Below are 12,160 nucleotides of genomic sequence, written 5' to 3'. Positions count from 1 at the left end.
AACCAGACGATACCAACAGCGTCAACGCAGGGGGTTTGGGTCAATCAAAACGCATTTTGTTTCAAACTCAATCTCATTTAAACTTATACACAGATTTTACCAAGTAAAAAATTACTTAACTGAATTTAAAGCTGACATAAACACCAGCTGTACTTTCTGCCAGAAACGTGCTCTCATTTATTCTGGTCTTATGAATTCAAATACACATTTTGGAGAAATATCCACCTATGATCTCAGCGATTCTATTTTTTGCAAATTTACAACTCTATTATAAAAACGTTATATTTGGTTTTCATATTTTTGAACTCACAGATCGTGAAGCTTTCTTTTTTATTAACTTGTTGTTATTAATGGATAAATTTCTATTCAAAAAAATAAATTTTCTAATGAAAAACCTGATTTCTTCGTGTTCAAACTGGAAATGCAGTAATATATAAATTTAATTTCAGCTTCAAAAAATACAAAGGTTCAAAAAACGATTAACATCTGTAAATCTTTTGGACATAACTTTACTCTCGCATTTCCATTTGTCTACGTTTATTTATTTTTTATTTATTTTTAGTTTGTTCTTTTTTTCCTTCTGTGAATGATCTTAATTAAGATTTTCTCAAGGTTATAACAAGTTTATTCTGTATTCAGAACTTTATTGTACATTATATTTGCATAAATAATGCATTTGTGTTTTTTGTATCCTGCAATTGTTCAATAAAATAAATAAATAAAAATTGTTTTAAACATATGCGCTTCACTAATAATATCATTGCAGTATAGCAGATGACGACAAATCGAAAACTGGCCCGATAAAATAATTCCACTTTAAAATATATATTTATAAGGTTCACTGGAGCAGCGCTTATAAAGTGTTATTAAATTTAACAACGTATTTAATGACGTAATCAGTTTCTCGAGACTTTTCGAATGTTTTCAAATGTTGCATTTAACTGCACTTGGGACACTTGAGTTTTCCTGTTATGTTGAAGTTCCTCGTCAGTCTTAGTTTTTTTTTTAAATAGAATATTCCACAGTAAAGCACTTTATCCATGTATGGTCTGAATCCCTTAATAACCAATTTATTTTATATTTAGAAACACATTTCCTAATAAAGACTCTTTCTTGAGTCAAATTCCTACTCTTCACAGAGCAGTGAACGCAACAGTTCAGAAAATTGGATAATTTTTTTTTTCAGTTAATGAAAAGTGAAAAAGAAAGCTACTACAATTCATAATAAAAAGATGAGATTTTATTAACAGAAAAAAACCTCCTGCACATTAAAGAGATGAATACTATGGGGATCACCAGTAGACATTAAATTATCCCACTTGAGCGCTGACTCATCGTGTCGTTTCTTCACGTGTACTGAGATTTCTCGTCCTCTAAACTGCGGCTTTTTTCAGATCTTCTGGAAGCACCCTTCCCCTCTTTCGAGCTCTGTTTTTCTTCTTTTCTATTTTCACTTCTTTGCGTTTCTGGAGGTTCTTTTTCCTCTTGTCCTGCCTATGCTGCATCTTTTCCACGACGCTTTCACACCGCTGGTCCCACTTCTTTTGCTTTTGCGTCCGTCTCTTTTCCTTCTTCATCAAAGAGGTGCGCAACATGTCTTCGTCGTCTTTAATTTTGAGGCCCTCTGCTTTGTAAAGCACGTTGGTCCATTTCATCTTCTTCTCAAAGTCGAGAGCCTTGGCTTCGTCTTTTTCCTTCAGCTGCTCAAGCTTTGCTTTGCGAGCCTCCACGCGGCTCAGCAGCTGCTTGTAGTTCTTTCCTGTGAGGGGCGTCAACTTGCCCTTCACCTTTTGTTTCTTTTCTTTCTTTTTCAGCATTTTATCAACGTATGCCTCCTCTACTATTTGCACTGTGTTAAAGACAATAGCTGCCTCGTCTCTTTTTTTGGGGGCAGGTGCTTGCTCTTCCTCCTTTTTCACCTCAACTGGAGGCACTTTGTCACTTTTCTCAGCCAGTTTCTTCATCTGAAATTCTTTCTTCTTCCTCTTTTTGCGTTCTCGCTCCAGCTTTCGCTTTGCACGCTTTGCTTGGACAGCTTCTGATAATGCATCCTGAGGAGCTCCCTGATAAAAGATGAAAAATAGCATGAAAATCTTCATTAAAAAACAATAAAAAGGCTCATTCAAATTTAATTTGTCACATATACAGACATACATCCAGTACTGGAACAAGACAAAAACAAAAAGGAATATCTTATAATACTCTGCTATATAGAGCATTTGGAGTATTTTTTTAAACATATGCTATATAATATAATTTATAGTGTTTCATCCACTGCAGTTTTTTTCCAGTAATGCAATACTGTGACCACAGTGACATAGAAAAGATCAGTTGTTGAAAAAAATAAAGGACAAGCAATATTTTTAAATTAAATAGAGGCATATCAAGATTGACAACAATTTTAAAGTAAAGCTTTAGTTTTTACATATATATTTACAATAAAATATTAAAATTTTATTGTAAATATATATGTAAAAACCCCTTTTTTGCACTGAACACCCCAAAAAACTTTTTAAATTTTGAATTCTTTAAATTTGGCACATTTTGTTTGGTTTAATGTGGCGAACAAAACATCTCAGGAAACCTCAGACTGTTACAGGCCAAGGATTCCACAGGGGACAGCACAGCACAGTTGGTTGTTTTTAAACAAGTCCTGAGAAATTCCTAAAAAGGTCACCTGTGCTGTTGAGACAAAGTTATAACGTTTTAGAATGATCAATAATATTTAGGTAGTGTGGCTTCTGCTGTAAAGGATGTCAATGCCAAGTAGCAGTGGATGCAGTTTATTTTTCAGCTGTAAAGGTTCTCAATGTTTCTACAGCAGAAGACAGTTTCACCGATGAAACAATTTGAGGCTTACTTCGCTATAAATGTGCTTGAAATATCATAAGTCTGGTGGCAAAACAGAAACCGAATCAGCATGTGTTACGTCTGGGTCGATAAAGAAAATGGCACAGCTCTGTGGGTAATTAAAGTAAAGGTGGATAATTGAGTTTTAATACTGTTTTAGATTAACCTGAGACAATTTATAGCCCTTTTAGTACAAGACCATATTTACCTGCTTAGAAAATCATTTTAATTCAGAAAGTGACTACAGGAATGATGAGGAAAATCTTGGAGCACATAATACATCTATTTCTATCAGAGGACTGCGCATGTTTAATAAGGAATTAACTTACTGTTACTTTCTAAACTTTTGCATATCTTTTCGTTGTAAACATGGCAGCACAAACAACCAGAGCATTAGCTTTGCTAATGTGGGAACTAAGATTACATAACAAAGATGTTGCTGCTGGTCTGGTGTACTCCGCAAGGAAAAAATTGCAGCTGCCTTGGAAACCGTGCAATGCATGTTTGTTTATAGTGAATGTAAAATTGTGGAATATACCAGACAAATCTTAAAACAGCTGCTGATGCAGAGCATCAGATTATTCTAACCTCATGTCACAGTAAATCTGATGATAATTGGACAGCTGGTATGTAAACAAGCTCAGTGAACAGTATAGTGCACCATCCCCTTCTGTGTTCCTGTGTGCAGAGATCCAAACATCTACATACCTGGCCTCTGGACTCTTCAATCTTCTCATGTAGCCTCTTTCGCAACAGATCTACAGAGGAGAAGCTGGCGAGGGATTTCTCTACATTCAAGAAAGAAACAACAACAATGCAATGAGACCAACTTCCTGAAATTCATTGCATGGTTTTTACATTTGAGTTAAATGGCTGCACCTTCAGTCATGCGTGTTGTGGCTCCATTAGTGCTTATGATATGTTTGGGTTTATTCTTTTCTGCTGGAGCGGCTCCTTTTTGCGTGGATGGCGAAGGAGAAGATTTCTGTTGAGGTTTAGGAGTCTTTTTGTCATCATTCTTGTCTTGAATATTTTTCTTTTTATTCTTCTTCTTCTTCTTTTGAGGATCAGTTGTGCTTTTACCTCTGTAATAAACTTAAAACACACAAACAAAAAACCTTTTATGCTCAAATAATGCATATTTACAACAAAAACAATTAAAACACATTTCATACAAAAAACTGATGTGTTCGGCTGCACCATCAGACTGACAGGAATAATTCAGATAATAATAATATTCAGATAATGTTCCTCAATTACCAGCAGTGGCAGGTCACACTGTGTTTGACTTTTCCCCCATTCAGAGATGGAATTTATTGGAAACAGCTTCTGTTTTTATAAAAGTCATATTTTCTGGGTGTTGGGCTGATGGCGGAGCAGACAAATGACTCACACTAGTGAAAAAGAAAGTCAGTTCTGTCTTGGACTGCCTGTTGGACCTTATTAAGAAAATCGAGGTCAGAGGTCAACCTTTACATACGTTAGGAACAATGCCTCACATCCTTTGGACCACACTGTGGAGGGATCCAAGAGGCAGCAGGACTCTCTAATCAATCAGCCTAATAATAAAAATATTAACAATATTGATGGGTAATGACAAATAGTCTTTTAAATATGAATATTTGTTTTTCTTTTAAAACGTTTTAGCTTTGTATTTTTTGCCTTATATCATATTCTGCATTTCTGTTACCGAAACTGGGATGATTTTAGTAGTTTAAATAAAGGTGTGAAAAATGTCTTATCTCATTTTTATAAGGCTATTTTTATTCATAATGCTGCAGAAAAATAGGAATTTTCCAAGTAGTTTGTTCCCAACATCAAGAATTTATTTAACAATGTAATTAATTTCTGATAACATAACAATTTCATAGGTTTTGCAATAGGTTTTTTTAAGTTATTATTAGGATTTCAAAATAAACATGACAAAAAAAATCACCAGCAAAACATTCGACAAGTAACCTAAAAAAAAGTTTATTTAATTAAAAAAATAAAATGTCTTTCCTCCAAGTAGGTAAAAGTGAAATTACAGTAAAGCATTAAAGGAATTTGGCGCCTCTTTTGGTTAACATGGGTATCACACCAGAAGTGCATTATGGACTAACTCAATGTTTATAAAAGAACAACAAGCTAACTTTCCTCCGTTCTTCCGTTAAAACGTTTTAGTAAATAAATGGTTAGTTGAACTTACCAAACGGTCTCTCTTTAGATTCCTGGTGCTGATGAAAGACTTTACTTGCAAATTTCTGAATGTACGCGTCCTTCGCAGCGAGGTCCATGTTAAAAAACAGATCTAAATTGTTTAAATCAGACGTAGGAGTGGGAAAATAAGTACATTTGATAGTCACGAACACATTCCTGTGCGCACGTGGGAACCTTCGACAAGTGGGAGGGACGAACAAACACACCGGAAGTAGTAACACCGAGAAAAACTCCGGGCACAAACACATCAATGTAGCTGTTATGTAGTTGATCTTCAAACCTTTTCTTGATTATATTCATAATTATGATCAACCATGGCTTATATTAAATCCCTAGTAGCCTTTTCGAACAGGCTTCTTCACAAACAGGTGAGTTTTTTATGCTTAACCTTAATTTTGGGTGTTTTTTTAATCACCGTCAATTTCAAAGTCATGATGATACACGAAAAGAGTGCATCTAATTTCAATTTGTGTTATATTAAATTTAGTCCCATCATGTTGTTTACATCCAGAGGAACCTTTTTCTGCCCAAACTCTTGAAGCGTTCAAACGGTAATACATTTATTACTATTATGATATTTTACCAGATGATTTTATGTGGGTTTTTAGAATGCTAGGAAATGTTTTGCCTGTATGATTTGGTTTCTATCTACTCCCTCTGTAGCGTAAATCCTTTATATCTCTACATTTATTGTTTTTGTGGTGGCATATTGGTGGGGATTAAGTTAGAACGTCTACAAAAAGCAAATATTATTACTTTATAAATATGCAAAATGTAACATAGCAAAAAAAGTAAGTAAATTTGTTTTTGGTAAGTCTCTTTACAGGTTGTTAGAATGTATCATGTAAATAAAGCTTTTACTTTGAAAACCAGGTTTTATACTTGAAATTTGTTTCTTATTGGAATTGAAATCAAGCACTTGTGGGATGAGCAGCAGATCTGACAAAAAACTAAAAATAAACCAAAAATATATATACAATTATTGCTACTGATAAAGAGGATGTAGATTGTGTTTTTAGAGGTTTTTTATTTTTAAAGTTGGAAAATGTTATTTGCAAATGTGGTATCACTAAAGGGGGTTATAAGTTTAATATGGTCTAATAATATACTTTTGCCAAGAAGTATTGTTACAACCAATCTACCAAATAGATCAGTTTTTGTTGTTTTATTTGAACAAATTACATTCTGTAATCTTTCCCCATTTATGTATCATTTCTGTTTTTTCATGCTATGTAGGCAGGGTTTTCAGCTTTGGGCGTCTGTGCAGCTCTACAGCAGTCAAAGCAGACAAAACTGAAGACTCGTTCCTCAAGTGGTTTCTGCTGCTCATCCCTGCCACTACTTTCGGCCTCGGTACATGGCAGGTACATCCAGATTTAGTTTTTACTGAACTTGTTTTCCCCTCTGATGTGTAGATGTTTTATAAAATGATTTGATCATGTTCGTGCAGGTGAAACGGCGTCAGTGGAAAATGGGACTGATCGATGATCTGCACCGCCTCACCACAGAAGAACCCATTCCACTTCCACTTGAGTAAGTACTCAGATCTGGGTTCGCATAAATAGATGATCACAACGTCGTTTCTGAGATCGAGGCTATATGTACTACTTGCATGTAAATTTTCCCCACAAAGTTGTCAAAGTGTCTAAATATCTCAATCTTTTACAGATATTTTAACATTCATTAATATTATCAAAATAAAAGCAAGTATGTAAATTTTGTGTTCCCTTTAGCCGGTTTTACTTTCCTTTCTCATCCTGTGTCTCAGTCCTAATGAGGTGAATAAGCTGGAGTACCGGAGAGTGAGGGTGCGTGGGCGCTATGATCATTCAAAGGAGCTCTACATCATGCCGCGCTCCCCTGTCGACCCAGAGAAGGAGGCCAGAGAGGCTGGCAGCCTGTCTTCAAGTGGAGAGACCGGTGCCAACGTCGTCACACCATTCCAGTGCATCGACCTCGGGTAAGGAGCTGCAAAAGCCGTCACGGAACCGAACGCACACAGATGCTACAAGTTCTGCTCCGTTTGTGTTGTCGCTGCAGCATCACGATTCTGGTGAACAGAGGATACGTCCCCAGGCAGAAGATCAGACCAGAGACCAGGATGAAGGGGCAGGTCTGAGTGATGTTCTTGAAGAAAAATACGTTTAACATGTGATTTTAATACAAGCTAATACAGTTGTGCTCTGAAGCATTTCTAAAGCTTTGCTTTTATTGTGAAAGTCACTGAGCTTCCTCAGTTAACCACGTACATCTCAAGTTTAACTGAACTTTTTCTTGCAACAACGTTACACAAAATGGGGGGGGGGGGGGGTCTTTTTAATCTCAGATTTCTGATCATGAAACTCCATAAAGACAGTGAAAACTGTTCAGCTAGAAAAGGGAAAAATAATAGAATCTACTAATTGAGTATAACTGAACACCTTTTAAAGCAATATTTTACCTTTGCTGTGTGGTGTTAAATAGAATTTTGAAAAATATTTAGTAAAATAGGCTGTTGCATTGAAATATGTAGAAAAAGTAGAGTGTTCTACACATGCTTTACATAAATCATAGATCCTAAAATATTTATGTTCCCATTTTTTAAATGGTTTATTGAAAATAGTCTGATAAATGCTGTATAGTTTTTGCAGATTCTTGCACTGTCAATCAAGTTTTTCTGGTTCTCCACACAGGTGGAGGATGAGGTGGAGGTGGTCGGCATCATCAGGCTGTCGGAGAACCGGAAGCCGTTCGTACCAAACAATGACGTGGAAAGAAACCGCTGGCATTACCGGGACCTGGAAGCCATGAGCCACGTCACTGGAGCCGCTCCCATCTTAATCGATGCAGACTTTGGTAACTAATCTGGTGTTTTCATCCCACCATTTTAAAATCAGTAGATGTGAGAGTACTGTAACAGGGCTAGAGCGGTTGACCTGAAGTTTGGTTCCTGCCTTGCCCACCCCTGTGTTGACATGACCTTGGGCAAAACACAGAGCCCCACATTGCTCTTGTGGTTAAAGGCTGGCACCGGTGTCATGCATTAGAGCCGCCCTCAGTGTGTGAATGGGACTGTGGCCTTAAAGAAAGTTAGAAAAGCGCTGTTGAAGTTTACGCCATTTACTGATATTTGAAGACATTTTTTCTTCATCGTGCAGGGAGCACGATTCCTGGAGGTCCAGTTGGAGGACAGACCAGAGTCACACTAAGGAATGAACACATGCAGTACATCATAACATGGTAGGTGGGGAATGTTATGTTAAACATGTATGAATGTAAAACGATCACTAATAGTTCCATGTTTTTCAGGTATGGCTTGTGTGCAGCTACTACCTACATGTGGTACATAAAGTTCATCAAGAAGATTAAACTTTGATCTTGTAAAAATAAGATTGTAATCACTCAATAAAACTGTATTGGAGAACACAGGTGAGTTTAGTTTTTCAGTTGACATGAATTCCTCTAACCAGGACTAGTTAGACCTTAAATGTGTCCTAAAGGTTCTTAATATTGCTGCAGATCATAAAAGTAGCTGGTATTCTAACAGCTATGTCTGAATTCTAATTAGAAATAAACTTTTGTAAGAACTGTGTATCAATTTTGTATAAATACTAATTTCTTTATATCTATTTACCTCAAGTTGTCATGTGACAACCCCAACCTTTGCTGAAGGCAGAAAGAAAGAATCTTGGTATTTTAGTAACAGAACCAACAACTGAGGATTAAATGACCAAAGCAGAGTCTTAAATTAGGACATAGATTTTTTATTCCAAACATATTAACCAAGCTTGGTAGCCAGTTCCTTGGCCTTAGCCTTCTCCAACTTAGCAATGCGGGCTGTGGATTTGGGACCCATGAGATTGCCTCCCCAATGACGACGGATCTAAGAAAAAAGAATTTCAGGAGGTTAAGGGAAAAATATGATGCAGATGCTGTAAATAACAGATTTGGACCTCACCTCCTCAAATCTGTCATTGTAGTTGGTTTTGATGGCTTCCACGAGTTTAGCAAGTGCCCCTTTATCCTCACTGTGACGAGAACAAATGTTAATGCAGCTCCAACATGCAGTGTTTTTGCATTATTTACATGTAAAAACAACTTTTTATACACATTCTAGACAAGCATTTCAAAACCTAAAGGTTAGGGTTGTGCCCCGAGATAAAAGTTTAGCTTTTGCTGATACTTACGGGTTAACTTGTGTGAAAGCCACAGAAGTGCACGTCTTTCTGTGCACCAGTCGGCCCAGTCTGGCCTTGCCCTTGACGATACAATATGGGACACCCATCTTGCGGCAGAGAGCAGGCAAGAACACGACCAGCTGAAGCAGAACATCCGAAAAGTGACAATATGTTACAAATATCCACATCAGTGGCTGTAAGGTTCAGTCAATTTTTAGAACTGATGGTCGCTGCTCAGGGTTAAAAAGCTCGTATGTTTGGATCCACACGGAGGATTCAGGTGAAGAAATTCAGACATCATTGCCAGCGACCGCAGCGCGACAAAAACCTGACACTAATCTCACCTCAATTGGATCAACATCGTGGGCGATGACAACCAGCTGAGCCTTCTTGCTCTCCACCAGAGTTGTGACAGTGTTTACACCTGGAAACAAAAGGGAATCATGACATTTACCTGTTCCATGAAAACAAACCGTCCATTCATTCACTATGGATAATGGCCAATGCTCAGGGTTAAAAAGCTCAAAAACCATCATAGAAAGTTTCAGGTGAAGAAATTCTGAACATCATTGCATAACAGCCAAAACATCAAAACTGATTTTTTTATGAACTATTTGGCACATTTTCTCTGAATTTTACCTGCACGGAGAACAGGAGGCCTCTTGGTGGGCGTGTCTCCTTTCCCAGCAGCCTTCTGTTCAGCACGAGCCAGCAGCCTCTGCTTCTTCTCCTGCTTGGTCTCTGGCCGGTACTTGTGTGCCAACTTGAAGAGCTGAGTGGCTAAAAATAAACTTTACATTACAAGTCTGACCAACGTATTAAGCACTACTTGTTGCTACAAGGAAACTGCATCAGCGATCTTGGTGGAAATGCGTCAGCATTATCATCAGATAGCAAATATTCGTTTACATCACTTGCAAAGTAAAAACTTTATTGTCAAAGGGAAAATATCACCCAATAGTGACACTTTACCAAAGATCATTACAAAGTGTTACCTGTCTGGCGGTCCAGAGCCTGAGTGAACTGGTTGATTGCAGGAGGAACCTTAAGACGCTTGTAGAGGATGGAGCGCTGCCTCTGCAGGCGCACATAACGAGGCCATTTAACAAAGCGGGTCAAATCACGCTTCGGCTGAATATCCTGGCCTGTGGACGACAAAACCCAAGAATAAGAAGAGCAATAAACACACAAACCCATTAGAATTGAACTTTTAAAAATGCATCAGCGATCTTGGTGGAAGGTCGTCATCATTAATATCAAGTTAGCAAATATTCAGTCACATCATCTGCATCAGAACCGTTTCTCCCATACCAGGAGCAGTGGATACGTACCAATGCCAAAGTTTTTGGGCCTCTTCTCAAACAGGGGGTTGACGACTTTCTTGGCCTCATGTTTTTTGGCCACGGAAGGGGCAGGTGCCACCTTCTTCCCCTTAGCCTTCTTTCCCTTGGGCTGAAAAGAACATTGTTCAACGTTAATCAAGTTCATTACCAAGTTGGAATAAAAGACATCAATTTAATTTTGTGAAATTCTCTTCAATACAAGCTGCACCCGTTGAAACAGTCAAGTAACTTAACCAAAAAGTAATTTAACAGATCATGCCATTTAAAAAAGCAACACAGTTGTTAGTCTGTATTTCAATCCTGATTCGACAATGAGGTCAATGCAAAGACATGTCAACCAGTGGTTCCCAACCCTGGTCTTCTGGAAAAACTGTCCTGCAAGTTTTCCATGTTACTCTCCTTAAGTTAAGACGTTTGATTCTACCTATCAAGCTCTGCTCAAGCCAGGTGTGTTCATCATGCATGCCGTGTTTCCCGAGGACCAGGATTGGGCAGCACTGCTCAAAATTGGGACCCTAAATTACCCATAACTGTACAAAACTCGGATCTCCACGTTCAGTCTATATTAATTATGACAATAGTACGACACGAAGCAACCAGAGTCATGACACAACAGTACAATTAGCATGTTGAAGCTAAGGTCCATTCACTCAAAACTGATAAACAACAGCCTAGTAGTTCTTCACACTTCAGTATTAGTTTAGCAATAAACGAGACAGCAAATTAAAAACAAAAAATGTTTAGAATAGAAAAATGTCCAAAGAGCTGGTCGTTTTTTAAACGTGCGTTAGCTACTTCGCCTAAGCGCTGCTGCCGGGTACGTTTCACTAAATCAAACTCAATTTTAACCATTATCCACGTCAAATCATGCTTCAATATCCACCTAGAATGAATATTAAGGATTACTACATTATGAATTGACATTAGATGAGGACATAGGAGGTATACAAACACAGATGCAACGAGATTTATCAGGCATAAGTTTTCGTCGGAAAAAGCAAGTATGTACCCACCATGTTGGTTCAGGCAGAAAGGAGGACCAAAGGATTCTGGGTAACGGAAATACCGCGAGGCTTGGAGCATCAACATGCTGCGTTTGCTGCCTCGATCCAGGATCTGATTTTTCATTTGTTTACTTTAACCTTTATTTGTGTACCAATTAGAAACCACACCAGAGAGTTATCGGTGGCATTACATTTTTAATTAAAGGTTTGCGGGGTAACACAAGTTTTTTGCCAAAACATTAACGAAATCTTCAAGGATTAGTTTCCTGGCTTAAGCAGTGAAACAGCTTCATTTGTTGGTAGTTTTTTTTTTTTTACTGCATTGTACCAAGAATGAAGTTTGGTGGAAGGGATATTATAGTGTATATATGTGTCACCATGGTGACTTTTTCAGCAGCTTGACTCACTCCCTTAATTTTACCGAAATTAATTTGACATGCTATAGCATGCCAAGATATTTTGGTTAATTTTTTGCTCTTCATTTTGTGTAAAATATATAATGATGCCTTCGCTGTTCTAATGAGATTGTGGCTAGTGCACAAAGCAAGGTCCAAGATCTTGCTTGGCAGTCCTGACCTTTAATTGATGGAGGTCAGGTTGAGATTAT

At 37.6% G+C, this 12,160-nt stretch overlaps 3 protein-coding genes and 4 non-coding genes across 7 annotated transcripts; 1 reads left to right on the top strand and 6 right to left on the bottom strand.

Moving 5' to 3' along the window:
- Nucleotides 1-1,218: 1,218 nt before the first annotated feature.
- surf6 (surfeit 6) lies at nucleotides 1,219-5,278 on the bottom strand. Its single transcript, XM_004074543.4, has 4 exons — nucleotides 5,039-5,278; nucleotides 3,730-3,945; nucleotides 3,559-3,638; nucleotides 1,219-2,063 (listed from the first exon to the last, which is right to left on the bottom strand). Exons 1-4 carry the CDS (start codon nucleotides 5,124-5,126, stop codon nucleotides 1,374-1,376), a joined length of 1,074 nt encoding a protein of 357 aa, XP_004074591.3. The 5' UTR covers nucleotides 5,127-5,278; the 3' UTR covers nucleotides 1,219-1,373.
- On the top strand, nucleotides 5,255-8,456 carry LOC101163261 (surfeit locus protein 1). Its single transcript, XM_004074540.3, has 9 exons — nucleotides 5,255-5,417; nucleotides 5,537-5,600; nucleotides 6,286-6,413; nucleotides 6,500-6,582; nucleotides 6,818-7,009; nucleotides 7,090-7,162; nucleotides 7,722-7,884; nucleotides 8,187-8,268; nucleotides 8,338-8,456. Exons 1-9 carry the CDS (start codon nucleotides 5,364-5,366, stop codon nucleotides 8,402-8,404), a joined length of 906 nt encoding a protein of 301 aa, XP_004074588.1. The 5' UTR covers nucleotides 5,255-5,363; the 3' UTR covers nucleotides 8,405-8,456.
- A 315-nt stretch (nucleotides 8,457-8,771) lies between these two features.
- Nucleotides 8,772-11,662, bottom strand: rpl7a (ribosomal protein L7a). The gene is made up of 8 exons (XM_004074542.2): nucleotides 11,563-11,662; nucleotides 10,538-10,658; nucleotides 10,202-10,351; nucleotides 9,846-9,986; nucleotides 9,551-9,630; nucleotides 9,216-9,346; nucleotides 8,987-9,056; nucleotides 8,772-8,911 (listed from the first exon to the last, which is right to left on the bottom strand). Exons 1-8 carry the CDS (start codon nucleotides 11,563-11,565, stop codon nucleotides 8,807-8,809), a joined length of 801 nt encoding a protein of 266 aa, XP_004074590.1. The 5' UTR covers nucleotides 11,566-11,662; the 3' UTR covers nucleotides 8,772-8,806.
- LOC111948397 lies at nucleotides 9,436-9,512 on the bottom strand. Its single transcript, XR_002874389.1, has one exon. It is a non-coding gene; the product is annotated as a small nucleolar RNA SNORD36 (small nucleolar RNA).
- LOC111948393 lies at nucleotides 9,709-9,781 on the bottom strand. The gene has a single exon (XR_002874385.1). It is a non-coding gene; the product is annotated as a small nucleolar RNA SNORD36 (small nucleolar RNA).
- On the bottom strand, nucleotides 10,054-10,125 carry LOC111948398. The gene has a single exon (XR_002874390.1). It is a non-coding gene; the product is annotated as a small nucleolar RNA SNORD24 (small nucleolar RNA).
- Nucleotides 10,424-10,496, bottom strand: LOC111948399. Its single transcript, XR_002874391.1, has one exon. It is a non-coding gene; the product is annotated as a small nucleolar RNA SNORD24 (small nucleolar RNA).
- Nucleotides 11,663-12,160: the final 498 nt, after the last annotated feature.

This window comes from Oryzias latipes, chromosome 12 (genome assembly GCF_002234675.1).
Source record: "Oryzias latipes chromosome 12, ASM223467v1".
NCBI classification, from domain to species: Eukaryota; Metazoa; Chordata; class Actinopteri; order Beloniformes; family Adrianichthyidae; genus Oryzias; species Oryzias latipes.
The sequence above is the reverse complement of the archived record's forward strand: the minus strand, read 5'-3'. Positions and strand labels throughout refer to the sequence as shown.

What these genes read in the sequence shown, in the direction of transcription:
- surf6 (XM_004074543.4), bottom strand. Translation starts at nt 5,126, where the DNA reads ATGGACCTCGCTGCGAAGGACGCGTACATTCAGAAATTTGCAAGTAAA. An exon ending in ATCTAAAGAGAGACCGTTTG is followed by an intron (nt 3,946 to 5,038) that starts GTAAGTTCAACT and finishes GTGTGTTTTAAG; the next exon opens with TTTATTACAGAGGTAAAAGC. An exon ending in TTGAAGAGTCCAGAGGCCAG is followed by an intron (nt 2,064 to 3,558) that starts GTATGTAGATGT and finishes ATCTTTTATCAG; the next exon opens with GGAGCTCCTCAGGATGCATT.
- LOC101163261 (XM_004074540.3), top strand. Translation starts at nt 5,364, where the DNA reads ATGGCTTATATTAAATCCCTAGTAGCCTTTTCGAACAGGCTTCTTCAC. An exon ending in ACAGGCTTCTTCACAAACAG is followed by an intron (nt 5,418 to 5,536) that starts GTGAGTTTTTTA and finishes TATTAAATTTAG; the next exon opens with TCCCATCATGTTGTTTACAT. An exon ending in CCCATTCCACTTCCACTTGA is followed by an intron (nt 6,583 to 6,817) that starts GTAAGTACTCAG and finishes CCTGTGTCTCAG; the next exon opens with TCCTAATGAGGTGAATAAGC.
- rpl7a (XM_004074542.2), bottom strand. An exon ending in GCCCAAAAACTTTGGCATTG is followed by an intron (nt 10,352 to 10,537) that starts GTACGTATCCAC and finishes TGTCGTCCACAG; the next exon opens with GCCAGGATATTCAGCCGAAG. An exon ending in GGCTCTGGACCGCCAGACAG is followed by an intron (nt 9,987 to 10,201) that starts GTAACACTTTGT and finishes GTTTATTTTTAG; the next exon opens with CCACTCAGCTCTTCAAGTTG.